Below are 27,036 nucleotides of genomic sequence, written 5' to 3' on the forward strand. Positions count from 1 at the left end.
TGGTTTCAGTCTTGCTTCGGGATTTTTTTTGTGATCTTGAATATTTTCAGAATGTGTAAATATTTGCTGAGGAGGTCACAGCGTCTTCAGCATATTTTGAACTGGAAACTTGTCTGTTCCTTAATTCTTTGGTAACTCCAAGGAAAGAGCCCCCAGAGTGCCCGAGCTCTGTCCTCTGCCTGCTACAAATGAAAACATCCAGCAGAGGAGAATGCCCTTTCCTCGTCGTCTCTCACGCGCTGTTTAGAAAGCAACAGTCTTAAAAGTCAAGTCTTAGGGGAATATCTTCGCTAGAGGTGTTTATGAGTTGATTAAAAGACTTAAAATCTTGAAATAAGCCCTGGCCGGTTGGCTCAGTGGTAGAGCGTCGGCCTGGCGTGCAGAAGTCCCAGGTTCGATTCCCGGCCAGGGCGCACAGGAGAAGCGCCCATCTGCTTCTCCACCCCTCCCCCTCTCCTTCCTCTCTGTCTCTCTCTTCCCCTCCCGCAGCCGAGGCTCCATTGGAGCAAAGATGGCCCGGGCACTGGGGATGGTTCCTTGGCCTCTGCCCCAGGCGCTAGAGTGGCTCTGGTTGCAACAGAGTGACGCCCCGGAGGGGCAGAGCGTTGCCCCTGGTGGGCGTGCCGGGTGGATCCCGGTCGGGCGCATGCGGGAGTCTGTCTGACTGTCTCTCCCCGTTTCCAGCTTCAGAAAAATACAAAAAAAAAAATCTTGAAATAAGTCTTCTAAAAAGAAAGAAAAGAAATTTTGTCTGTTTTTATCATTAATTAGCAATATATTATAATATATATACAGGAGTAGTCATTTTCTTTTATGTTGCTTTTATCATTTATACTCAGATGATTATTTCCTGCATTGTGATGTTTATTCCCAAATTATCTTGATCGCCTCATTTACCCTATTTTTATATACACGACATGGTCCAAGAGGAGCTTGTTGACCGCTCACTGATGGACCCACCATGAGTGGGGAGTCCGCAGGTGGGCTGACCCGAGGTGAGGTCGCCCTGCACTGCGTTCTTATTTCAGGCCGACCGCGGCGAGTCAGGGATGTCCGCTGCTCCTCCTCCACGCACTCTGGTGCTCCGAAGACTCTAGTCCAGGGGTCGGGAACCTTTTCAAAAGCTGAGAGAGCCAGAACGCCACATATTTTAAAATGTAATTCCGTGAGAGCCAGACAACGACCCGTGTACGTTACGCATTATCCAGTAAAAATTTGGTGTTGTCCCGGAGGACAGCTGTGATTGGCTCCAGCCACCCGCAACCATGAACATGAGTGGTAGGAAATGAATGGATTGTATGTAATCCATGAGAATGTTTTATATTTTTAACATTATTATTTTTTTATTAAAGATTTGTCTGCGAGCCAGATGCAGCCATCCAAAGAGCCACATCTGGCTTGTGAGCCATAGGTTCCCGACCCCTGTTCTAGTCCATTAAAATAAAAAAGAAATGAGGTGTCTCTGTCTACTGCAGTGAACATCAGGGTAAATCTAAAACGTCATCCAGAAAGTTACTGGAATTAAAGATAGTTTCAGGAGTGCGGAGATACCAAATAAATGTCTGTGTGTGAGCGGGAGTGTGAGCGTGCTTTTCTGTAACAGGAAAGTGTCCCATTCATTTTATTTTTACAGGGACAGAGAGAGTCAGAGAGAGGGATAGACAGGGACAGACAGACAGGAATGGAGAGAGATGACAAGCATCAATCATCAGTTTTTTATTGCGACACCTTAATTGTTCATTGATTGCTTTCTCATATGTGCCTTGACCGTGGGCCTTCAGCAGACCAAGTAACCCCTTGCTCGAGCCAGTGACCTTGAGTCCAAGCTGGTGAGCTTTTTTTTTTTTGCTCAAGCCATATGAGCCTGCGCTCAAGCTGGCAACCTCGGGGTCTCGAACCTGGGTCCTCTGCATCCCAGTCCAACGCTGTATCCACCGCACCACCGCCTGGTCAGGCGGAAAGTGTCCCATTCATGACAGCAACAAGGAGAAAATTCCCAGGCCCGGGCAAGGTTCTGAGTATAAAAACATAAATAAGTGTCTGAGGACATGGGAGGAGTTGACTTTCACCCAAATGGAATAAGCAGTTAGTGATCTGTAATGAAAGGCGATTTATTTTTATTTTTGCTTCCTTCTATTTTCTAGAATGCACGTATCTTAAAATAAAAAGTAACTTGTTAGCACTGGGCTTCTTGAAGCCGCGTCCTGCTTGTCCTAGTTTATGCCCACGAGCATTACGTGCGTGGCATTCCGTAGCCATAACCTAGGGTTTGTCCTCTGTGTTTGCCAAATGCTCTCTGAAGTCTGCGTCTTTGTTCCTTCTGTGTGTCATCCAGCCGGCTGGAATACAGGCTCCTTGGAAGTTCACAGGACTCCGCGGTGACTCTCTCGGTCCCCTCTCTGCGCCCGGGTCTTCCTCGGTGCTCCTCGAAGGAATTGTTCTAATTCTTGGGAGTCGTGGCTGGGCCTCTTCCAAAACAGTTCTGTTTTTCTCCATCTGCAGAAGTTTATTGTTGGCATGATTGAAAGACCAAAGCGTGTGATTGTCTAACTCCGTAGGTTCTCGTGTCTTCTCCGTCGTAGCCTCTGTCCCCATGCCCATCCGTCCCCCAGCCCGTCCAGAAGTTCTGGACTCGGGCTCAGAGACGCTCTAGTCTCAGCACACGCTTTGTCCTCAGTGCCGGCGACTCCCGTAAGATAAGCTGCCTTTTTATAGCAATAGCTCTGGTCTCTGCGTCCTGGGATTTAACTGTGTAAGATACAGGGTTGGAGGGGGGACCTCTCAGGGCCTGGGGAGGGGGGGAGGCTCTGGGACCCTCCAACAAAGCCATTCCCAGAGGCCTCAGGCCCAGAGTGTTAGTTACAAATACTGTATGAATCATCGCCAGGAGTTAAGATTCCTTCTTTTCAAGGCCATACTCGTGGCTGGTGACTGTGGTGTTCCTGAAGGGCTTACTGTTTCTAATCTCTTCGACCACGCTGGGTTCCAGTAAGTGTGAGGTCAGGGTCGGGACGCGATGAGGCCCTCATGGGGTGTGTTTGTAGGTAGGGCCCTCAGGAGAGATTTACAAACCCTCTGGGGCAGCGGGGATGTTGATTTTGTTTGACTCCCTAAAGATCTGTCTTAGATTGGGAGGTGAGGCCATGCCAGGCCTGTGGCCCTGTAACTCAGGGTCAGCCCTGCGTTTACTGGACAGGGTGGTGCTCGTCGGACGGGTAGATCGTCACTGAATTCAGAGAGTATCGTCCTTGTGAAATCTGGGAGGTGAGATAAAAAACTTACAAAGGAAAACATCCCCAAAAAAGAGCAGCTTCCAGGAGTAGATTCAGAATTTGCAGATTTAAGTAAAGAGTCCTGAGAACAGGATAGGGAAGCTTAGCGGATACATTCTAACATGTGTTAGCTGTGTTCCCGGCTCTTGGTTTATGTGCACATTACGTGCTTATAACAGTTCCGGCCCGTGCGGCCTGGAGCGGCCCCGGGCAGGCGTGCAGACACCTGGCCGTGTGCACCTGCAGGCCTGAGGCCTGGCACAGTACCGGCACGTAGCAAGTATTTGTTGGCTGTATGAATAAATACTTTTAGAGGGAAAAAAGGTCTGGCAGAACTTGAAAACCACACTTTAAGTTTGATGAACTCATCAACAAAGTGTTTTTCATGGTTTAATCACATGAAGGTCAGGACTGGTCTAACCTGGGCTCCTGGTCATCGCCCCGTGCTGGTCGTTTGTCGAGGGAGGAAAGAGCTTCCCGGGCTTTGTGTCCAGCCCTCTGGTTAAGGTGGAGGCTGAGAACCCCCGGGGATCTTATCTGTGTGAAGGCAGGGCTGCAGTCTTCTGTGTCAGGCTTTACGGAAGAGGCCAGAGCATCACAGCCGGGCGGAGGGGGCAGGTCTGGCAAACAAGCCGCTGGCCTGGCCGAGAGGCACTGAGAACACGCTGACCCCCGCCCCCAGACCTGGGGAGAGCCTGTGGGGGAGGGGGAGGGGGGGGCAGAGGAAAGGCCAGTGTGCCTGGAGCAGGGGGAGTGTTCGGAGAGGGGGCAGCAGAGTTGGGGAGCTCTTACCAAGTCCTGTGGGCCGTGCTACGGATTCTCCCTTTAAATCCGGGAGCCACGGGAAGCCATTGGAGGTTTTCGCAGGAAAGCGAAAAGATCTGACTTCTCTGAGTGTTTCAGAGGCTCATTCAGTGTCCTCAGTGGAATGTAGAGAGGGCGGGGCGGTGGGCGAGCGGCCGCAGACGGCAGGACGGTCACTTGGAGGACTGCGCAGACTGGGCACGGCTCCGTCGGCGTCCACTCAGGCGGGGGGGGGGGGTGAGCAGCGGATGCGGGCTCTGTCAGCTCGCTAGCCTCAGTGTCTTCATCTGTGAGATGGGGTGGTAGTCGTAGCTTCTCGTGGTCGCTGTAAGAAGTGAATTAGTTGACGCTCGCCGTACGTGAGCCTGGGCGAGTGTTCCGTCCGCATCGGTCTTCCTGTTGTTACGACTGCCTCTCTCCCCAGAGCAGCCCCTGTCATGACTCTGATATGTGTTCAGTCTGTGTCTTCATACATTTACTACCTGTGTGTGTATCTGTAATCAACATAGATCTCGTGTGTGTGTTTAAGAATGTATATAAAGGTGTCGTTTTGAATATATCACTTTAATTGGTTTGCCCAGCAATGTGCCGGCGTGCTGTTCGTGTCGGTCCCTGGAGACCTGATCTGTTCCCTGTTAGGTCAGGTTGGCACATGGTTTGTGATCCGTTCGCTACAAGTGCATCCTTGGGTTGTTCCCCGTTTCCTCTCAACCAGCCGCGTGCTCTGTGCGCCCTTGGCCACATCTGTCGTGCCCCCACCACGCTTCCCTGAGCTCCATGCTAGCCGTGGACTTGCCGGGCCAGTCGTGTGAGCGCCCGCTGTCCCCTGATGTCAAATACGGCCGCTCATGGGCCGTCTTAGTTCACAGAGCTGTTAAGTGAGCAGAAAACCGTATTCCTTACTCGGGCGAGTGAACAGTTCACCACCTACGTGTGCGTGGACACCTGCTGGGACTTGGCACTTGTGTGTGCTGCAGGAAGGGCAGGGAGGTGACAGGTGACATCTGGGACTTGTGTCTTGTGTTCTACCTAGAGAGATAAACATCAGTTTGTTTTCCCACTTTTCATGTATGCGTTCATGGGCTGATTCCCACATGTGCCCTGACCAGGGATCACACCCACAGCTTTCGGTGCCTCTGGACAGTGCTCCAGCGTAACCGGGCTACCCAGCCGGGTCCCTGGGACTGGTTTGGGTGAGGAATGCTGACACCCGCAGACGTGGATCTGACCGGCACGAGGGAACAGGTTTGTACGGAGGGCCCTAGACCCCGGAGGCAGGGCAGGCCGCGCAGGGCCCCCTGGGGTGCACCAGGGTGTGTCCGGAGGCCCGGGAGGGGCGGCCTGGGTGGGACACTCTGGTGGGCTCCCACGACAGGGTGGCACCCCTTTGCCCAGGGCCTGGCCCCAGGTTGCTAGAGCAGAGGACTCCTGCCTCCTGGGCTGTGAAAGCCAGAGAGAGGAAGTGGCTGGAGGATGGAGTCTGGGGGGGGGGGGGGGCAGGCTCTGCAGGGCCCCTGAGGTAAGCCGTCAGTGCAGAATGTAGAAAGCCTGGTTCATGCATGGAGACCGTGCCGTGGACTTGGAGCTCATGTGCAGTCCCCGGTGTCGCCCTGCCAGCCTGACCCCTCAGGCCGGCAGCAGGTCGGGTGGGGGCGGCACTTGAGGAGCACTGGGACAGTGCCCCCCGGTGGGCCCAGCCCAGGAGCCATTGGCCTAGGGTGCAGCCTGGGCACCAGGACGTTGCAGACGCCCCCAGGTGATTCGAACAGGCATCCAGGGCCCAGACGCACTCATCTGGGGGGAGAGAACTCTGACTGCCCCTCTTGGGGAGTTGGAACAGCGGATACATCTGCTGTGGGGCCAAGGAGCCAGAGCCCACGGAGCCGGCAGACCTTTCCTGCGCCGGCCAGAGGGGACAGTCTGGGCTCTGTGAGCCAGGAGGCACCCCGGGGGTGTCACGTGGGAATGAGAGAGGAAACAAACCCCCAGGAAGTTCTTACGGATAAAATTCAAAACAGAATCGTGACAGTTGAGTACAGCCGTCCCTCGGTGTCCGGGGTGGTTGGGTCCAGGGCCCCATGCGGGCAGCAGGGTCTGCGGATGCCCCAGCCCCTCATGTGTGGCATGTGGTACAGCCTAACGTCCTCCTGCAGACCGCCGCCCCTCTGGGTCACTCACAGCACCTGATACAATACAGACGCCAGGGCCGCAGTCCTTAGGCTGTTGTTTAGGAATCAAGTCTCTGGGATTTTTAAAAATTTTTTATTATTTTTGACTCATGCTTCAAAAATACAGTGTGTCCATAAAGTCATGGTGCACTTTTGACCGGTCACAGGAAAACAACAAAAGACGATAGAAATGTGAAATCTGCACCAAATAAGAGGGAAAACTCTCCCGGTTTCATACCTATTCAGTGCAGTTCGATGTGGGCTCACGCACAGATTTTTTTAGGGCTCCTTAGGTAGCTATCCCGTATAGCCTCTACAGACTCGTCACTGACTGATAGCCTACCAGAACGGGGTTTCTCCACCAAACTGCCAGTTTCCTTCAACTGCTCATCCCACCGAGCAATGTTATTCCTATGTGGTGGTGCTTCGTTATAAATGTGCCAATATTCACGTTGCACTTTGGTCACGGATTCGAATTTAGCGAGCCACAGAACACACTGAACTTTCCTCTGTACTGTCCACATTTCAACTGGCATGGCCGTGGGCTGTTCCACTGTATACACGGTGTTACGTCATCATCTGCGCATGCGCACATGCTGCCACATCATCCTACAGAAACTGGGAGCGTTTTCCTTTTATTTGGTGCAGATTTCACATTTCTATTGTCTTTTGTTGCTTTCCTGTGACAGGGCACCATGACTTTACGGACACACTGTATTTCAACGGGGTCGGGAGGGTGAATCGGCAGGTACGGAGGGCCGACTGTACAGGTTTCTGTACCACAGGTGTCCTGTGGACAAGGGTGGCCTTCGTTCTGGAGGATAACGTCTCACAGGATTGGGGTTCAAGGGCAGCGTTCTTACCATTAAGTCAAACGCAGATAGTCACGTCTCAGAACCACCTACAGCTCAGGCCGGGCAAAACCGGGAAGGGCTGGCCTGTGAGCCTCAGTGTGCCAGCCGGCCCCCCAGCCATGAGCTCATTCCGAACTGGGGACAGGGTCCCGCCTGTCCCTGTTCCCGCACTGGGCAGGCCGCGGTCCCTGTGCTGCCGGTGGCACAGAAGACACCTTTGTTGTGTAACTTGAGACCCAGTCGGAGTGCAGGGAGGCGTCGCTGCCTTCCTGAGTCAGGCTGAGTCACGGGGCTGCTTCCGAAAGCCCTGCTCAGAAGAGTGCGGGGGCCTCAGGTGACCTCAAGCTATACAGGTGACTGCCAGGGCATTTCCTAAGGTCCCTGCTCTGCCCAGACTCCCCTGCTGAGAGATGAGGACCCGTGTTACGTAAACAAGTCCTCCATCCGCTGTCTTGTTGACTGTGGACGAATCTGAAAAGTCCTCGCCTGTGTGTGTGGATAAATAACAACCCAGAAAGCCAAGCTCCCCCGCGGACCACTTCTGCGTCTGCGTGGCACACTTACTTTTATTATTGAGGTGTGACCTGCATGTGACACGATATTCATCTCAGATCTAGAACCCGATGACTCGGTCTTTGTGTGTGTTGTGAAACGGTCGGGGCAGTCGGTCTAGCTAGCCTCCGTCACCTCGCACGGCAGTCGGTTTTTCCCCGTGTGAGAGCTGCGCAGACTCGTTCACTGTGGCCTCCACGCCGTACCTCAGAGCCCGGCCAGGCCTTCGGAGGTTGTTCCATAGAATGACACCGTGACATTAGACTTCTCCCCTTCCTGAACTAAACGTGACGACGCTTTCAGACAGCAGTCCAGGAGACCTCGCAGCGGCCCAGGGGCTGCCGCGGCTGACGAAGCCCCCGCTGACGGCCTCCCTCCCCCACCCGGCTCCCGCCTCGCTGCTCTGGGGCTCGGTTTCCCAGAAACGCCAAGCTCAGGCCTCTGCTTCCCTTCCCCTGGGAAAGCTGGTCCTGCCCCTTCCCGTGTGGCCGGGCCCTCCTGTCCTTACGGTGGCACCTTTGAGGCCTCCGGACTGTTTAGCTCTTTAGAGGACGGGTCCCAGGGCCTCGACTGCCGTGTCTACTCTGCTTCCCGGTGACGTGCTCCCTGGTGGCACGGAAGCCTCAGAGGGCAGGCCCATCTGTCTGGCCTTGCCTTGTCCTCGGGACCCGCCCCTCTGCTGGTGGCCGGTGGCTCCTAGGGAACTGGGTGGGCGGAAGTGGCTGCCACAGGGTGACGTGACGTCCTTGCCACCCACACAGAGTGCGGAGTGCCTGCCGTGTGTTGGGCCTGAGGGATAAGACGGTGCCCGTGTCGCAGGTACAGGGGGAGGCGGGCGCCCCGGGGGAGCACAGGGAGGGGGCTCACGGGCTTTGCGGGCCGAGTCAGGGAGCCCTTCCCACAACTGTCACACGTGGGCTGATGGGCGCACACCAGGCTGTCTTCCTGAGGAGCTCACACCCGGAGGGCGATTGGACGCGGCACTCTGAAATTCCGTGACGTTCTGGGCCCTGAAAAAGGCGGGAAAAGGAAATACGGAGTTCTGTAGTGGGCTTGTGTTTTTAAGTAGGACGGTCTCGGGTAAGGGCTTTCTGAGAAGGTAACTTTTGAACAGAAACTTTGCTGAGGAAGTCCCTGAGAAGTCTCCCTCTCTGACCGTGATTTTGTGAACTGGGCCGACGTTGAGAGGTGCCTCACTTGTCTTTAGTTGAGGGTGCTGGCGTTCTGAGAGGCAGGTCGGCTCGCTTGGGTCAGGAGGCCAGGTGGTCACTGAAAGCAGCCGTGTCCTGAGCGCACCCAGCCGGGCGATGCCCTGACCTCTGCCCCCCGCCCTGTGGCGCGACCTGGAATCCCTGCCTGGAGCCTCTGACTGACCCCAGGTTCCCGCAGGGCCAGGGCCCCCTGTCCCCCCAGGCACTCACCCAAGGGACTGTCACTCGGCCTCGGCATTTCCCTCCCGAGGGCAGCAGAGACAGCAGGTCCCTCGTCACAGGTGCACTTCACTTACGTCGACAGCAGTATCTCCTTAGTGCCCGCGAGCCCTTTAAACCAGCCTCCCTGACCGGGGACAGCCGCTCCCCTGTGGAGGACACGGCGGCAGTGGCCCGGGGTAGGCCAGGGACTTTACAGGTGTTCTTTTGTCCTCATGGGCATGTCACCACCGACTTTTTAAATGAAAAAAAAAAAAAAAAATTTTTTTTCTTAATCATCCTACAGTATTCTGATTTTTTACGCTGATATTTATCCTTTTCAAACTTTGTTTCATCTCAGAGCTAGGAAACAGGAACTATAGAACGAGAGGTTATTACCGGGGTAAAAGCCATTCCATTTCAAAGGCCACAGCGTTCTTCTGATTTTATATGCATTTATCCAAACCCCGTGTGAAAATGTAGAGTGCCTGTCCACGTTAACCGCCACTGTCGTCAGTCGGGTGGAGGTTTCGTGGGGGGGGGGGAGGGGGTTGGCTGGTTTGTTCTGTTTCTGTAGTCACCACCCCACACGTGGTGGACCTGGGTGTCCGTGATCGTTGTTGGTGCCTTCACAGGGCCTGGGCGAAGTGCCATCGTAGAAATTGGGCAGGACGGACCAGGAGATTGAAGTCACCCCCCCAGTTTTAGCCAAGGAACCAAGGTCTAGAGCCTCTATGTGAGTGTCCTTGTTGCTTTAGGAGAAAAAGAAAGTAAAGCTAAGAAAAACACTGTCTGGGTGATTTACCGTGACTTTGAGGAGAAGCAGATGTGAGTCCTTAAGGAGGCATGCTGACTTACTGAAAGCTGGAAATAGCATTCCTAGAATTGGTAGCAAAGGCCCTAGGAGAGCAGTCTGAGCCGCGCTCCGATGAGCGCCCCCCAGTCTTCACGCCCGGCCCAGGTTGTGGGGCGGCCGGCAGCCTTCCGGAAGCTTCCCGGGAGGTCCCCCTGCGCTGAGTCACCGGTGCTTTCTGCGGCACATGTCAGGTGTCACTCGGTGTTACAGGAAGCAAAGTGTGGCTCTGCTAGAAGGTGCTCTTTAAAAAGTGAGTTGCCCTCGGCCCTGGCTGGTTGGCTCAGTGGTAGAGCGTCGGCCTGGCGTGCAGTGGTCCCGAGTTCGATTCCCGGCCGGGGCACACAGGAGAAGCGCCCATCTGCTTCTCCACCCCTCCCCCTCTCCTTCCTCTCTGTCTCTCTCTCTTCCCCTCCCACAGCCGAGGCTCCATTGGAGCAAAGTTGGCCCGGGCACTGAGGATGGCTCTGTGGCCTCTGTCTCAGGCACTAGAATGGCTCTGGTTGCGGCAGAGCGATGCCCCAGATAGGCAGAGGATCGCCCCCTGGTGGGCATGCCGGGTGGATCCCAGTCGGGCGCATACGTGAGTCTGTCTGATTGCCTCCCCGTTTCCAACTTTGGAAAAATAAAAAAATTAAAAAAAAAAAAAAAAAAGTGAGTTGCCCTCCCTGGCTGGGGTGCTCAGTGGTTAGAGCGCCGTCCCGCTGTGCGGAGGTTGCTGGTTTGATCCCTGGTCGGGGCACATACAGGAACAGATCCATGTTCCTCTCTCTCTCTCTCTCCCCCTTCCTCTCTCTCTATGAAATCAGTGAATAAAACTCTTTTTTCTGAAAGTGAGATCCTGCTGGGCTGTGTGCAGAGGGTCAGGACGCAGAGCCCCGCTCGGGGGCAGCGATCCCACGAGGTGCTGGGGTGGGAAGCACTGTTGCTTTGACGTGCTGGTCACCCCTCCGCAGCCTGCGCGGTCAGGCAGCGCACTCCCAGGTGTGCAGTTTACTCTGAGCTCGTTTCCCACACGCTTTTAAAAGAAATCCTCGCAGAACGCTGACTTCTGGAGACATCGCCTTGGGGACCTGGTCCACCTCTGCTCGTCTCGGGCCCCCTGCCGCCGTGGGGGCTGCCCCTGGCCGCTCTGTGGTCCTTCCCTGTGCCACGCGCACTGGCCTGGCCCTGGTGCTCGGCGTGAGCCGGGCCAGCCCCACCCGGGTCGCCCCGAGCCTTCCTCTCTGGGTCTGACGCTGCCCCCTGACCCCGTTGGGCCCCGTCCTCTCCGCCCAGCCCAGGAGTGTGGGGCCTGGGCTTCCTGTAAGTGTGTTACTTACTGTAGGAGGGTGACGTCCCCTCACGGGACTCTGCCAGACATCTGTTTCCTCTGGTTCTCTCCCGACCACCGTCTGAGAGGCTGAGCTGCTGCTGGCCACCCGGCCAGTGAGAGCCTCCCGGGGCCCTGCTTCCTGTGCGCCCTCCGCTCTCTTTCCAGCACCTGCTGCCATCTGCCTCCCGGGGCCCTGCTTCCTGTGCGCCCTCCGCTCTCTTTCCAGCACCTGCTGCCATCTGCCTCCGGGGACCCAGCGTTTATCACTATCACATCATTCTTTTTTTTTATTATTTTAGGGGAGATGGGGAGAGAGAGAGAGAGAGAGAAGGGGGGAGGAGCAGGAAGCATCAACTCCCCTATGTGCCTTGACCAGGGAAGCCCAGGGTTTCGAACCGGCAACCTCAGCGTTCCAGGTTGATGCTTGATCCACTGCGCCACCACAGGTCAGGCTATCACGTCATTCTTAACGGTGCCCTGAGCTAAGCTCCTCCGGAGGATATGGCGCCCTGGTGGTGGTGGTGGTGGTGACTTTTACGGCCTCCGTTCTGATTTCACCCGCTGCCCGGACATTCGGCCAGCCTCTTTGTAGAGCTCTCCTCCCGCTCGGGGGCTGCCCCTCTCTGGGGTGAGCCCTTCTCCCGACGACGAGGAACTGAGCGCAGGGCGGGCTCCGTGGGTTGGGAGAAGGTGTGGTGCCGGCAGACTGCTCCAGGCTCCACGAGCTCTGAAGAGTCACAGCGGCTCGCTCACGGGCGATGCGTCCATGTGCTCCGGAAAGGCTGCTGCACGCATGGGAAAAGTGGCTTCCACCGGAACGCTGCCGGCCACTCTGCCGTTCCGATTCACACGCCGCAGTAAATCGAGCTTGTTTCTGGGCTTGAACTTTTCCTGTAAACGGGCTTTTTTTTTTTTCTTTTTCCTTTTATATATTAAAAGGAGATAGTTTTAGAAGGAATTTCCAACCCCATCACACAACTAAATCGCTTTGAAATAAAGCATGGACCAATATTAATATTTTAACCTCAGTCACGATTCCTCGTGTGGTCAGATTCCCGGTCAAGGGTCACGGAAGTGACTGAGGGTGTTTGGTCTGAGTCCTGTGGATCTGTGTGGGCACAAGGCAGAGCTCCTTGTTACAGCACAGCCTCTATGCCTTCGGGTGTCCTCGCTGCAGCCTGCGAGGGGGAGAGGATTGTCCTCTGTGTGGCCCACAAGGGACCCGAGACCCCGGCACCCTTGTCACCAAGGGCGCCACGTTCTGTATGTGCCCGGGCGACCCGGAGTCAGCAGACCAGACCAGGGCCCTGCCCTCACAGGCCTCCCTTCCAGTGGGGGAGAGATGGAAAGCAGATAGCTGAGGAAAGTACAGGGTGCTGGCCCGAGCGGCTGGTCACGGCCTGCCGTGGGGGCGATGGCGATTTGGGATAAGATGGCCAGGGGAAGGCCTTGCTGAGCAGCTGACCTTTGAGCGGAGATGCAGAGGAGGTGAGTGAGTGAGTCATGTGGCTTCTGGGGCAGGAGGGGTTCAGGCCCCAGGAACCAGCAGGCAGAGGTCCCGGCAGAAGCACGGAGGCCCTGTGGGCAGACTGGAGCAGGCTGGGGAGATAAGGAGGACAGGAGGTCAGATGTCACAGGGCCAGGGGGTCACCCAGGCCTTCCTCAGGAAGGACCGAGCTCTGACTCTGAGGAGAGGGAGACCGAGGCAGGCGTTGAGCAGAGGAATGCGGTGGCGACCTGTTCTGACAGCAGACTGGAGGGGCAAGTGCAGACATGAGGAGGCCGGCTAGAAGCCTTGCAGGAGTCCGGGTGAGAGCGGTGGGGCCGGACCAGAGCCGGAGCCATGGGGGCGTGGCAGGAAGTAGTCACCTTCTAGAGATCTGAAGGTCACGGACGACTGGATGGGGGGGGGGGGGGGACCGCCATATTCGTGACCTGTCTGCAGGCTCCTCGGCGCCTGCTCGGGGCACCCGTGGAGTGAGGTCTGCGCCCAGGACAGACCCCTGGGCCCCTCTGCACGCTGGCCTGCAGGGTGGCTGCCGCCAGGGCCAGCGTGCAGGAGAGGTGCGAGCTCCAAGGGCCAGTCGGTCCCTTGGCACCTGCCGTGGTGACCTGCAGAGGATCCTGAAGTCACCTCGCCAGAGGCGTGGCAGAGCCCGTGCACAGCCGGCCGACCCTCTGCGGGGAGCAGAAGGCGCTGCCCCTCACGGCACCCTTGTGTTTAGAGGGGGAGGTGGGGCGGGTGAGAAGGCCGCGTCTGAGCCGGCTCACAAAATCTACGTTGAGAACCGCAAAGGCCTCCTCTCCGCTCCCCTGTGAGGGCCGATGAGTTAGGACTGTCGCTGTCAGCGACCTGACCTCTTCCTGGTCCATCCGTAGAGACAGGTGCTGACCAGCCCGAGTCCTGGCACGAAGGACAGAGGGAACAGCAGAGCGAGGGGCTCTTTCCCTGGCTTTTCCATCGCTCCTCTGGGCAAGGAAGCGGCCTGTCCACGAGCTGCAGGAGCTCTTTCTAGTGAAGCAGACAGACCCGTTAAAAGGAAAAAAACAGTTTTGGTAAAATGAAAAGTTTTACCCATATAAATGGGCAAATTGGTACAGCCTTTCTGGAAAGCAGTTTAGTATTATTTACCAAAAGCCTCAGAGGATGTGTGCGTAACTTGTCGTCCCAGCAATTCCATCATTCGGCTTCCAGGAATCTGTCACAGGAGAGCGGTCAGGTATGTGCAGGTGCCTGCATGGGGCCTCCCGGGTGGCCACGCCCCACCCTCTCAGTCACAGGGACCAGCTCAGCCACGCCAGGTCACTCACTCTGCAGCGAGTGCAGATCCTGAAACCCTGAAATAGTCATGAATGACACAGGAAAATGATCTATGGCTAGAGATGGTTTTGAAGATTTATAAAATGTTAAGGTAGACACACAAAGAGAGAATTTCTATCAAGAATGAGACAGATAACACTCTGAGATGTTAACAAAAATTATTTCTAGATAGTGATACTTTTGAGAACAGAAAACAGACTGACAGCTGTCTGGGACTGGGGGCCGGGTGAAAAGGTGAAGGGACTGAGAAGTGCAAATTGGTAGTTACAGAACAATCACAGAGGCCCTGGCCAGTGGCTCAGTGGATGGAGCGCCAGCCCGGCATGTGGATGTCTGGGGTTCAATTCCTAGCCAGGGCACACAGGAGAAGTAACCATCTGTTTCTCTTCCCCTCCCTCACCCCCTTCTCTCCCTCTTTCCCTCCCACAGCCAGTGGCTTGGTTGGTTTGAGCCTGGCCCCTGGCACTGAGGATAGCTGGGTTGGAGCACATCAGCCTCAGGCACTAAAAATAACTCAGTGTTTGAACATCGGCCCCAAACTGGTTGCCAAGCGGAGCCCGGTCAGGGTGCATGTGGGAATCTATCTCACTATCTCCCCTCCTCTCACTTTAAAAGAAAAAAAAAAAAAAAAAAGGAACAGTCACAGAGATCTGGATTGCAGCATGGGGAATACAGTCAGTAATATTGTGATGACTGTGTATAGGGCCAGGTGCGTACTCGAGACATTGGGTGGTGGGGACAGGGGGTCCACTCTGTAAAGTTCATGATTTCCTAACCACTATGCTGTTCATCTGAAACTAATACAGAATAATATTGAATGCAAACTGTAATAAAAAAAAATGAGACCTAACATTCTCAGATATTAAAAAAAATTTCTATTTCTACATGGTTATATTTTTGTCGGTTTAATTTGCTTCTCTGTGTATTTCCATGTTTCCTACACTAAAAAAAAAAAAAGTGATATGTTTGTCTTTGAAAAGAAACGAACTTCATTCTAAGAAGTGTTCCCACGCAGCTGTGCTGCCCAACAGAAATGTCATGTGAACCACATAATGTCCTTTAAATTACCCACATTAATTTTAAAAAGTAAAAGAAATAGGTAAAATTGTATATTTTTTAAGAACGCAAACCATCCAAACTATGATCGTGTCAACATGTCATCAAATGTCCACAAATTAAAAGAAACTGCCATTTTTGTTTTTCACGCCAAGTGTTTGAAATCCCGTCTGTGTCCTGACACGTTGCAGTTCGGACTGGCCACGGGTCCGGCGCTCAGAGCCCCGGGTGGCTGGGGGCCTCCCCGGACGGAGCAGCCCAGCCCAGGTCAGTGCGGCCGACACCGCGGATGAGTGAAGGCTTTCACTGTTCATGGCGTAGGGTGTGAGCTCACGAAGTTTCCTCTAATTTAGCCGGGCACACAGTGTCGCCCTGCTTCTAGACTTAATTACTGGTTTAAAAAAAAAAAAAAAAAAACCATTCGAGAGAATAGCAGAGAGGTTGGGTCCTCAAAGGTCAGTTCAGATCTGCTTCTAGCCTCGGTGCCTGCTGTCAGCTGGGTGAGAACAGGCAGCAGACAGGACTCCCCCCCCTCCTGCCTCTCCCCCCCCCCCCAGATAGACTCATGGAGATACAGAGTGGAGGTTCAGAAATAGACACCACCACCAGCGTTGGAATCGCTGAGTCACTGAGCGTCAGCGGGCTCATCTGTAAGTGCAGGGCACTGGCGGCTGTTAAGCACGTGTTCCGCAGCAGTCTTGTTCACGGGGCAGATGTCCAGTGTGGTCGGTATAACCTGGCATTGGGGCATCTCTGGAGCAGCTTCTAGGGCAGCGGTTCTCAACCTGTGGGTCACGACCCCAGCGGGGTCGCCTAAAGCCGTCGGAAAATACATAATGCGTATCAGGTATTTACATTCCGAATCATAACTGTAGCAAAATTACAGTTATGAAGTAGCCACCAAAATTATTTTTTGGTTTGGGGTCACCGCAACAAGAGGAACTGTATTGCGGGGTCACGGCATGAGAAAGGTTGAGAACCACTGTTCTAGGGCTTGTTGGAAGAGAATGAATTTTTATGCACGTCCGAATCCTCAACCTGGTCATGCAACCCCCCCTTGATCAGACTTGGAAGGCTTTTCAGAAAGGTGGCATGTTGGTGACCTCGGAGCCTTTCCTGACCGCAGTCTGCTGCCAAGGCCGCCACGCGAGGTGAGGTTGGAGCCGCAGTTACTCAGGAATGGGGTTCTAGTGCACACCGCACGGGGGGGCCCCACCGCCAGGCGCTCCTCCGCCCACCTGACCCGCAGACAAGTCAGAAGGCCGTCTTTCTCCAGGACTGTTATCCACTGACCCGCATCAGTGTGTTTAGGGTCAGAAAAGTGTGGCAGCTCTGTGGTCCCCAGACCTGACAGTGGCAGTCGACGACCCTGACAATGGCCGAGATCGGGTTTTGTGAATGCAGTCCAGCAACACCGTCCCCAAGGACACCGGTGTCACAGCTTCCTCACACTCTCAGTTCTTCCCACACCCGACTCCCTGCCCTCTGTGTGCACTTCTGACGCTCGGCCCCTCTCTGTGAGACGTGAGCTGGGGGCCTGAGAAAGGGCCAGCCTCGGAGCAGACGGCGCAGGCGGCTGGCCAGGCCTTTCCGAGTCCCGTCCACTGGCGCCCAGTACTCCTGTGCACACGCGTGTGTGTGCATGTGTGTACATACTCATCCGTACCCCTCTAGATGGATGTCTGCTTTGAGTGAGACGGACCTCCTGTGAGACACTTACCGACCTCTGACTGGGTACAGTTCAGATGTTTGCCATGATCGTCTATTTCATTCTTAAGTGTTTGCTAAACCGTGTCACGGCGCGGGTCCTGACTTAGATATGGAGAGCCTGAATGGGCGCGTTAACGATGCTGTCACCTGTTTGTGGCGTCTGCGGGCCGCTTCCCCTTGGAATGCTGTGTCATGTTTGTTTCTCTGCAGATCTGTGGAGTAGTTTCTGGGTTCCCCGGGAAGGCTTCCTTTCCCTCCCACCGTGTTTGTCTTTGGGACATTTAGGGAAACGCTGAGTTCAAGTAGGTTCCAGGGCTAACCTCCGCCTGACCCCGGGGGAGAGCGGGAGAGGAGCAGTGTGCTCTGGGCTCGGCTGCCCTGCTGGCCCTGGCTTTGGACACCGGCGTGGGTCGCCACCGCCCACCATTAGGACACCTGGGGAATTCTAAACCGATGTTGAACCCCTCCCCCTTTGATCTAACATTCGGGAGAACCAGCCTTTTCTAGACAGCTAGAGAAAAGCTGATACTAGTTTGTTTTTCGCGTGCACTTTTTAAACCCAGGGTTTTTCTGACAGTTCCGTCTATTTCCTGAAGGGCTTGCCGTGCTCGTCCCATTGTTCCGTTAAGTGTAATTGGTCATAACTTACCACAATCTTCCACCTCCCACGCCAGCCCATCCTCCGGACTCAGCCGGGAGAGCCGGTGGGTTGGTGGTCCTCTGCTGGGCAACCTCGGCGTGCCTCTGCCCCGGCCGGCCGGCGAGCTGCCTTCTGTGCCATCTCACAGGACAGCCCCCTGGTCCCTCCCGACAGCCCTCCCCACCTGCACTCACCCCGACCCTTGCAGCCACCACCACGTCTGAGGCCAGAGCACTGGCTTGTCAAGTGCCTTTCCGGCCCTCTAGTCGCTCCTTGTTCTTACAGAGCCAGTTCCAGGCTTAGCTGGCCCGCCCCTCTCGCCCACGGTGCCGTTTCCGGCTGCCCCACGACACAGCTCTGACCTCTGACTGTGGCGTTCCACCCCAGCCTGGCAGCAGGCGTGCGACGCTGCTCCCGTGACGTGACTGTAGTGCGAGCTCGCCAGTGGGCCCCTGTGTGGACCACGACGAGAGCCACCAGTCGAGGACTTTCCTCGAGGGGGGTGTGGTGAGGAGCAGCTCGTTCCATTAGAACAGGCATCTGTTCCCGAAAGCTTCGTGGGGCAGTGGGCTGGGCAGGGACCAGACCGGGAGGCCATCCGGTTCTGCCACCGTGCCCTGACGACTGTTGGTCCTTAGGCCACACTCCCTTCCCGCTCTTTGTTCAACCTCTGGATTAAGAGGTACCTCCCTTCAGGGCCAGAAACTGAGAGGAGCCATCTGCCTGGGCTGCTGGACTCGCTAACTTCAAGAAATGTGTCCTGTTTACATTTCTGGCACATTTCTTTTATTTGGATGGTGGCCAAAGGCAAACAACTCAGCCTAGTGGATTTGAAAACAAAAACAGAGCTTTCCAAGTGCATTCGCCTGTTGTCTAATGGGTGAACGTTCAGGACCTTCAGATTTTCTTAATGTAACTGTTTCCTTCTGTAGAAAAAGCGAATGCGGCCTGCCGGCATTTCATATCTATCTTAGCGTTAGTAGTTACTGTGGGAAGATTTTAGTAAAGAATGGCTCATCTAGGAAGATTTGGTTTGATTAGGGGGCTAAACTAACAAAATATATTTTGAAATGAGATAACAGGATTTGCAGTTTTTGGTCTTCATCCAATAAAACTGACACTCCCCTCCTGCCCCCAAATCTACATCCTCAGCAGACAGGGAATCTATTCTTTGACTAGAAGTTTAAATTGCTGGATTTATAAGTTGTCTTAAAAATGTGTTATTTGAACAGTTTAAAGTGTTACATGGTATTGAGATGAAGTCATCAAACTGCTTAAGGCTGTAACTGTGTATATTTGGGCGACTGGATAAAATGTATCATTATGGAAAAAATACTTTAGTAACACTACTGACAGGGGTTTTCCTTACAGCCCTTGACAAGACTTAAGTCAATTGTCCTCTGCCTTAATTTTTTTTTTCTTTTGAGTGCTATTATATATGGATTTAGGGGTTTTTTTTGTTGTTGTTTTTTTGCTTTTGTGTTTTAGGAAATTGGGTTTTAATTGGAAAACAATAGCAGCAAGATGTTTTGGGGTTTTGTTTTTTATTCTATTATGCCTGCTAGATGAGTATCCCACTTTGAAGACATTAGCAGCTCTCTGTAACCATGGCAATAGGTGTGACCCTCAGCTCTGCACAGGAACAGGAAACATAGCATTTCCAAAGACCTCAGGCTCTCTCTAGAAAGGAAGAAGTGGGCTCAGGTTCTTAGCAGAAAACGCCCCTAGATCAGTTAGGATATTCAGAATAAAGTTGCCACCGGTAGGTTTTGACGAGGATAATTTAACAGGACAAAAGCGAAACATTTTTTTTTCTTGTTGCCTTTTTTCCTCCGAATGAGGTGAACAAGATACAGAAAACGCAGTAGAGCTCACTGGTATCATTCAGAGTTCGTCAGCAGTTTTGCTAGTCTCCCTGGATTTCAAAGAGAGAATTTCTTTGTGTTTTGGCGAAGTTAATTTGGAACAGTTCCAAGCAGGCCTGGTTGGCAGTGTCCAAGGAACACAGGCTGCCTTCGGATGGACCTTTTTTTTTTTTTTTTTTTTAAGCCACACCGATGTTCACCCCAATAATCAGACCTGGTTTACACAGCGTCAAAAGCAGTCTTGGGGCCCTGGCCAGTTGGCTCAGCGGTAGAGCGTCGGCCTGGCGTGCGGGGGACCCGGGTTTGATTCCTGGCCAGGGCACATAGGAGAAGCGCCCATCTGCTTCTCCACCCCCCCCCTCCTTCCTCTCTGTCTCTCTCTTCCCCTCCCGCAGCCAAGGCTCCATTGGAGCAAAGATGGCCCGGGCGCTGGGGATGGCTCCTTGGCCTCTGCCCCAGGCGCTAGAGTGGCTCTGGTCGCGGCAGAGCTACGCCCCAGAGGGGCAGAGCATTGCCCCCTGGTGGGCAGAGCATAGCCCCTGGTGGGCGTGCCGGGTGGATCCCGGTCGGGCGCATGCGGGAGTCTGTCTGATTGTCTCTCCCCGTTTCCAGCTTCAGAAAAATTAAAAAAAAATAAAAAAAATTAAAAAGCAGTCTTGGTAGGCTTGACCTGTGGTGGCACAGTGGCTAAAGCATTGACCTGGAACACTAAGGTCGCTGGTTCAAAACCTTGGGCTTGCCTGGTCAAGGCACATATGGGAGTTGATGCTTCCTGTCCCTCCCCTCCCCCCCGTGTCTCTCTCTCTCTCTCTCTGTCTCTCTCCTCTCTAAAATGAATAAATAAAATCTTAAAAAAAATAAATTAAAAAAAAAATAAAAGCAGTCTTGGTAAATGATGGCTCAGGCCTTCCGGTCAGTTTTGGTTCCTGCCTTCATCTCCAATGTACAGAAGTGAACAGTTGAACTTGTGCACTTGTGCGGCTGCCCTCCCCAGTGTGTGAAGAGAGGTCCGTGTGCCAGCCTGGCGTGCTGTGTGAGCCGTGTGAAGCAGGGCCCTCGTGGGTGGTGGGCGGGCTGGGCACCTGGCCGGGGCAGGTGGGGCGGAAATCCTGGCCCGGCTCCTTCTGCCGAGGTAGGGGCAGCCTTTCTCTGATGTGCCCAAAGTTGCTGTGACCCTTTGCCAAGAACTTCACCAGAGAAATGTCTCTCCCTTCTGTGCGCTCACATACCTTTTGTTCTGCGTGACGTGGACAACACACAACGTCTTCCTTGGGTTCTTGAACCTTTTCGATACTGTCTTTCCGGGCAGGTGGGGGTTTGTCACGGTGCGGTCAGAGGATGTGGGGAGATTGGAAGGACCCAGACGCAGGGGTGGAGTGGGGCAGAGGGCGAGGAGAGCTGAGGGTTTGTTTGTTTTTCTGTCCTGTTTCCCCTCTGGACAGGTCCTAATCCACTGTGGCCACTTGTCGGAAGTCACCCGCCCCCAGCAGCGTGGTTAGAGAGCCATCTCCAGTGAGGGTTGTCTCAGCCTTGCCTTTCCCTACTGGTCAGCGGGGTTGGGCATGTCAGCCCTGGCGGACGGGTGTGGACCCTGAGGAGGGAGCCCTCAGAGCCCCTCTAAGCAGACGATCTGGTCCTCCAGGTCCGGGGACAGGTGGCAGGGCTCTCGTCGGTCACTGTCACCATCCCGACCCGGGTTCTGGCGGAAACGGTGTGGTCGGCTGCAGCGGAGACGAGAGGAAGGCGCTGCTCCTCACTCTGTCCGTGTCAGAAGTGGAGCTTTCTGAGGTCACTGCCCTCCGAGCCAGGGTGTCCTGAGCCGGAAGTAGGGGCTGGTATGTGGTGTAACTGCTCGTCCAGTGAAGCTGGGTTTTGTTTTGTGCTTTTATTATTTTTATTTTTTTAATTTATTCATTTTAGAGAAGAGAGAGAGAGAGAGAGAGAGAGAGAGAGAAGGGTGGGGAAGGAGCAGGAAGCATCAACTCCCATATGTGACTTGACCAGGCAAGCCCAGGGTTTTGAACCGGTGATCTTAGTATTCCAGGTCGATGCTTTATCCGCTGCACCACCACAGGTCAGACTGTTTTGTGCTTTTAAGAAAGTACCAGCCAGACATGACCTGTGGTGGCGCAGTGGATCAACCATCGACCTGAAATGCTGAGGTCGCCAGTTCAAAACCCTGGGCTTGCCTGGTCAAGGCACATATGGGAGTTGATGCTTCCTGCTCCTCCCCCCTTCTCTCTCTCTCTCTCTCTCTTTCTTTCTCTCTCTCTCTCTCCTCTAAAATGAATAAATAAATAAAAATAATTTTAAAAAAGATACTGTCTCTAGTTTAAAAAAAAAGAAAGTGCCAGCCGGGCAGTGTCCTGCTGCTGTCTGTGCTGGGGCTGTGGCGACTTTCCAGGGTAGGGCCCCACTGTCCCTTGACTGCCCCAGAATTGATGGCGCAGTGTGTCCCCTCAGACGAGCTCAGAAAGCCCCTGAGATGCTAATGCTGCTGGTCTTGACGCACTAAACCTGAAAACAGCGACGCAGACCCGCCGACCTCCCGGGGGAGGGGGCCACTGTCACCAGGACTGTGTGGGCGCTGTCCCCAGGGTGCTCTGTGCAGGCTCGCCCCGTCCCAGCCCCCGTCTGCGCCGTAAGAAAACACTCGCTTTACTTTTCACAGTGAGGACACGAGGAAAAGAAGGCAGGCTCGCTCCTCGTCAGCACAGACAGTGGCCCGGCCTCGTCCGGTGCCCCCCCCCGCCCGCACGTGTCCTCCCAGCCTCGTCCGGTGCCCCCCCCCCCCGCCCGCACGTGTCCTCCCGCTTAGTCCTGCTGTGCAGGCGCTGCCGGACTTCAGCGATCGACAGCACTGGGCTGGCTGTGGTCATCCCGGTCACTGCTGCTTGCTGGTGCGGTTTGTTCTCCGAGGCTGGCTCTGCCCAACTCGTTACAACTTCTTGCCCCTTCGGCATGCCCCTTCCAGGCCCTTTCCAAATGCACGCACGGCCGCAGGGAGCAGGCCCCCTGCACGGTACGCATGCATGTGTCGGGACGCCGGCGTGTTTCTGGGAGTGACGGCACGCGTGCCCTGCCCTGGCGAGCTGAGACGAACCGTGGTTGCACGTGGGCCAGCCTGTGAGTGTCCTGCTGTCTGACGGGCGGTGCCCAGACGGAGGCTCTCCCCGGTGGCTTCGTCTCCGGAGCACAGTTAACTCCTCTTTACTTCTGCCGTCTCCCAGGGCTCGAAGGTCCTCGTGGACGCGCGGGACAAGCTCGGCATCCCGTGGCAGCACTCGGAGAACGAGAAGCACGGCATGTTCCTCATGGCCTTCGAGAACAAGGCGGGGCTGCCCGTGGAGCCGGTCACCTTCCAGCTGTACGTCCCCGCGCTGAGCGCGCTCTGGGGGGACTCCGGCATCAGGGAGGCCTTCAGCCGGAGGAGCGAGTTCCAGCTGGTGAGTGAGTCCTCCCCCCTGCCCTGCCCCCCACGGGACTGTGGCACACGACGGTGACCTTGGGTGGGATGTCCTTGAAGGCCCGTAAGAGCCCAGGCAAGCTGGAAATCGCATTACATCCTAAAATTCAACAACAAAAACACATCACGAAGGCGGACTAAGCTACGTAAATACTTAGAGACCGGGCAGAATTAACTCGTGCGGGCGGGGGTCAGTGTTTTTGTTCAGGACTGGGAAGGACTCTGGACACATGAAGGGTCAGCGGAACTCAGAGGCTCCGACGTCTTAGATCTTGTTCATAGCCGGAAAGGAACACGTCCTCAGCACAGCTTCTCAGTGGGCGGGCTGCCTGCCGGCCAGAACATGCATGTGTCCAGTCAGCACCCTGGAACCTAGTCTCAACCCTCCACGCTATTCCGTCCAGATTCTTTGCTTCCACTTTAAGGTCTGGAAGTTTCAAAACGCTTGGTCATCTTGGTCACTTAGATTCATTTAGAGGATGAATCTAGAAACAGAAAATGTGGGTGCTGCCCCGGAGAGATGGGCAGGCCGCAGAGCCTTGCACCCTGTCGTGTGCTGTTGTAACCGGTGACAGCCCCCCCCCCCCCCAGCTCAGACCACTTGCCTGGAGGGACCTGAGCGGCTGGGCACTGACCAGGGTGGCGCATGAGGTGGGAGCATTGTGTATGCTCTGAACGGTGTCTCCACGCTCTTCCGGGCTTCCCTGGGCTTGGTCACCTGTGCTCTGGCTGCCCCGTGGTTGGGGTGGCGGCAGGAGGAGGGCGAGGCCGGTACAGGATGCACCGAAGGGAGGGGCAGGCAGACGGTGCGCTCTGCGCAAGTCCGTTTAAGACGCTGAACTTGAACCAGGGCAGCAGTGGTTTGGAGACTTGACCTCATCATGTCCTATGATTGACCGCTACTGGGTTTTGCCCAGCTCTTTGCTTGTTATCTAGCTCCTCAGATTCATCATTGGACTCCTCCCCCCCCCACCCCCAAACATGCTGAGTGAGCAGCCTGGGAAATCACTGTTGGGGAACTTTGCTTTCCGTCCTGTTCCCTAAGTGAGGGTGGATCAGACCATTTCGCAACATTGTTGTAGGTTAGCGGCAGCTTCTCTGTAGGTTAGGGAGGCCTGAACCAGCTGTCCTGGCAGCTCAGCCCAGTAGAGCCCTCACCTGACCTCCCATGGCCGGGTCACCAGCTGAGCACTTGCTTCAGGAGAGACCTCTCACAGCGGCACACGGCACACGCTTCCTCTCCCCTACCCTCCTGCTTCACGCTTCTTGGCTGTGAACACAAACTCAGAGCTGTGAATCCTTTTTTAACATCGTTTCACCATTTCAGAGTGGCAGGGCAGGGTGCCTTCTTGAAACGTACTTCGTTCTCCTTGGGCTCTTGACGGTAGGGTCGGAGGCCCCGTTCAGAGCGGGGTGTTTATGTTGACAGCACAGTGTTTCTTGATTTCTGGAAGTCAGTGATTCTGCCATTAGCAGATTCTTTTCCTGTCATGTTCAAAGGAATTGAGTCCTGGAATTCACACGGCTGGAGACTGCTGGCAGAATAGGCTGAATTTTAGACAGGGAGGGAAGTTACCATCACGCGGTGGGTGGGTGCCGCCGCCTCACAACCCCGTGGACGGGAACATGCTAATGTAGAGGGCCTCTGGGGTCAGCGGGGCCGATCACCTTCTCCCCGGCCCTCGCGCAGTGGACGGGGGCTTTCTCGGGGCTGTGGGAACACGGGGTGCACACTCGCGGGCTTGATGCTGCCTCGGCGGAGCCCTGGCACACAGGAGTGCCTGCGGCGCTCCTCTGCGTTCCTGAGACAAACACCGGCTCGCGCCGCGTGGCGGTTCTCACTTCAGCAGAGAGCACACCGGTCAGTTCAAACAGGCTTGACCTCGCAGACGCGCGTTCCTTTGGAAGCTTGCCTGTGTCTCTGCTGCTGTTATTTTAATGGAGTCTTCCAAATACTTTCTCCAAACGTTTGAGACGCTGGGAGGGCTGGGCCAAATGGGAGGTGGGGTGACTTGTAGCAGCGACAGTGACTATCTTTCTTGGAGGCCACGTGAAACAAAGTGACATATACTGAAAGGGCTGTTTTGTGCGTGTTCTGTGACTGGTCCCTTGTCCCTCTAGGAAGGACGTCAGCCCTACAGTGGTCACTTAGGGCAACCCGGGGAAGTTTCATGGGAGCTGGGTGATGGCGTGTAAGACCGGAAGTAGCCGCCTGCCTGGCAGATGGCAGCTCGTGTCCACGGGCTGTTTGGGGTCGTGTTCGAGTTTCCCGCCGTCTCTGAGGGCTGTGACTGGTCCGGCCGCCTCCTTTCCTGTCTGAGTCTTACCCAGGCACCCTGGCTTGAGTGGTGATCTTTTCCCTCTTCACTCTGCTACTGAGATACCCTGAAGACTTGACTGTTTACAATGCTGCAATTCAAGGGTTCAGACCAGAAGAGAGAGGAGAACCCCCAGAAAGTGCGATGAGAACGGTGCCCTCAACCTCTGAGGTCTCTTGTGGTGTGGTGCAGTCTGGGACGTTCCGGTAGGAACATCCTTTCCACTTGGGACGCCGGTGGTGTCCTGCTGCTGGTGGCAGATGCTGAGTGTACCTGGGTGTCCGCTGTCACTGTGCAGTTTGGTTGGATTTGGCGGGAAACCCAGAACAGCAGTGACTGCCCCCCCCCCGCATGCACACCCATGAAGAAGTTCTGAGGTGACCAGTCCAGGAGGACAGGCGGGATTCTGCGCAGACCTGTCCCTGGCTGTGCGGGGCCCTGACGCCTGGCTTCTGCCCCAGGCGACTGCTCAGAGTGCATCCCAGACAGGACGGGGGCTGGTGCGGAAGACGCGTCCACCCTCCTCCTTTCGGGGCGACTCCCAGCGAGCACCCTGCAGCAGTCCTGGTGGAGCTCCTCTGCTGGGCCGTGGTCACGTGGCCACAGCTACGGGGAGGCTGCTCAACGTGCCCCTCAGGCTGCGCCCGTCCCGGAGAAGCAGCCAGCAGCCGCTGCCAGGGGCCCTTGGGGACCTTCTGCCTGCGATGGCGGGGGCGGGGCGGTCCTTCGGGTGGGGCCCGTGGGAGTCTGGGAGGCAGCGTGGGTTCTGCGCGTGGTTTTAACTCCTTGGTGGAGCAAAGGACACTTCCGTCGCAGACACGCCGTGTGTCTGATGAAGAGTTTCTGGCTCACGGAGCCACCTCGGATCTGTGCCCTCGGACCTGGGTCTTTAATTTCGTGGAATTCATTCATTCAGCAAATATTTGTGCAGCAGACACCATGTGTCGGGCACTCTTACAGATCCCGGGAGACAGTAGCAACCAAACAAAAACAGACCTGTGCCCCGTGGAGCTGGCGCTCTGACGAGAGGAGACGACAGCAAATAAATGGGGGGGGGGGGGAGTGCGTGTGTGCACGTGGGCCAGTGCTCATGCACACAAGCAGGCGTGTTCCGTGTGGGGCGGGAGCTGGGGGGGAGCCTGGGTGGGGCAGAGCTGGTCACACACATACTGCACCAGACGCTCGGCTCTGCCCACGCCTGTGTCCCCTTCTCACGTGGTGACCGAGCTTGGAGCTGGGCCACAGAGCCAGGCTGCATGTTCTGTTCTCTCTGCGGTTTGATGCAGCCCTGGGACTGAGTTCTGAGTCTTGCTCTTACGATGGCTGGACGTGTCGGCCCAGCCCCCCTCCTCCCCTGCAGGGACTGACCCATGTCGAGAGCTTGGGTGGTCAGCGCAAACCCACGCGTGGAAACCACACACGGAGGTGGTCAGAGGCCCCGTGCCCGTACGGTTTCAGGCTCTGTTTGGTGTTCATTCTCAGGCAGCCTCCCCGAGGGGCATGTGAGCGAGCCCTGAAGGAGGCTTCTAGGTGTCTGGGGGAAGAGCAGGGGAGGAAAGAGTGTTCATGCCCTGGAGAGTAACAAGTGCAAAGGCCCTGTGGTGGGAGCAAGCTTTGTGTTTCTGAGTGCAGCACGGGAGTCAGTCAGACTGAGGTGAGGGAGCGTGGGGGGGGGGCGGTGAGGAGGAGTCCCGGAGCAGGAAGGTGCCGAGGGCCTGGGAGGGACTCGGCTTTCGGGACAGAAGTGACGTGGTTTGACTTAGAAATTGATAGGATCATTTTGGCAGCTGTGTCAATAACAGAAACGGACCCATGATTGCAGTGCTCTAGGTGGCAGATGACAGTGGCTCAGGCCGGCGAGGTGGTAGGTGATGGGCGATGAGAAGTGGGCAGGCCTGTGTGGCTGAGAACTGGCAAGGAGCTGGGAGGTCAG

The 27,036-nt window shown here is 55.4% G+C and overlaps 1 protein-coding gene across 2 annotated transcripts in view; it reads left to right on the forward strand.

Annotated features, from left to right (window-relative positions):
* GNA12 (G protein subunit alpha 12) overlaps nucleotides 1–27,036 on the forward strand; it is an 84,926-nt gene that overhangs the window by 17,819 nt on the left and 40,071 nt on the right. For both annotated transcript variants that reach the window (XR_010746303.1, XM_066344288.1), the window contains exon 2: nucleotides 22,550–22,765. Coding sequence is in view for 1 of the 2 variants with exons in the window: in XM_066344288.1 (XP_066200385.1) it covers nucleotides 22,550–22,765 (216 nt within the window). In the remaining variant the exon portion in view is untranslated. The remainder of the gene's footprint in view (nucleotides 1–22,549; nucleotides 22,766–27,036) is intronic.

The sequence above is a fragment of the Saccopteryx leptura genome, chromosome 6 (assembly GCF_036850995.1).
Source record: "Saccopteryx leptura isolate mSacLep1 chromosome 6, mSacLep1_pri_phased_curated, whole genome shotgun sequence".
Classification (NCBI taxonomy): domain Eukaryota; kingdom Metazoa; phylum Chordata; class Mammalia; order Chiroptera; family Emballonuridae; genus Saccopteryx; species Saccopteryx leptura.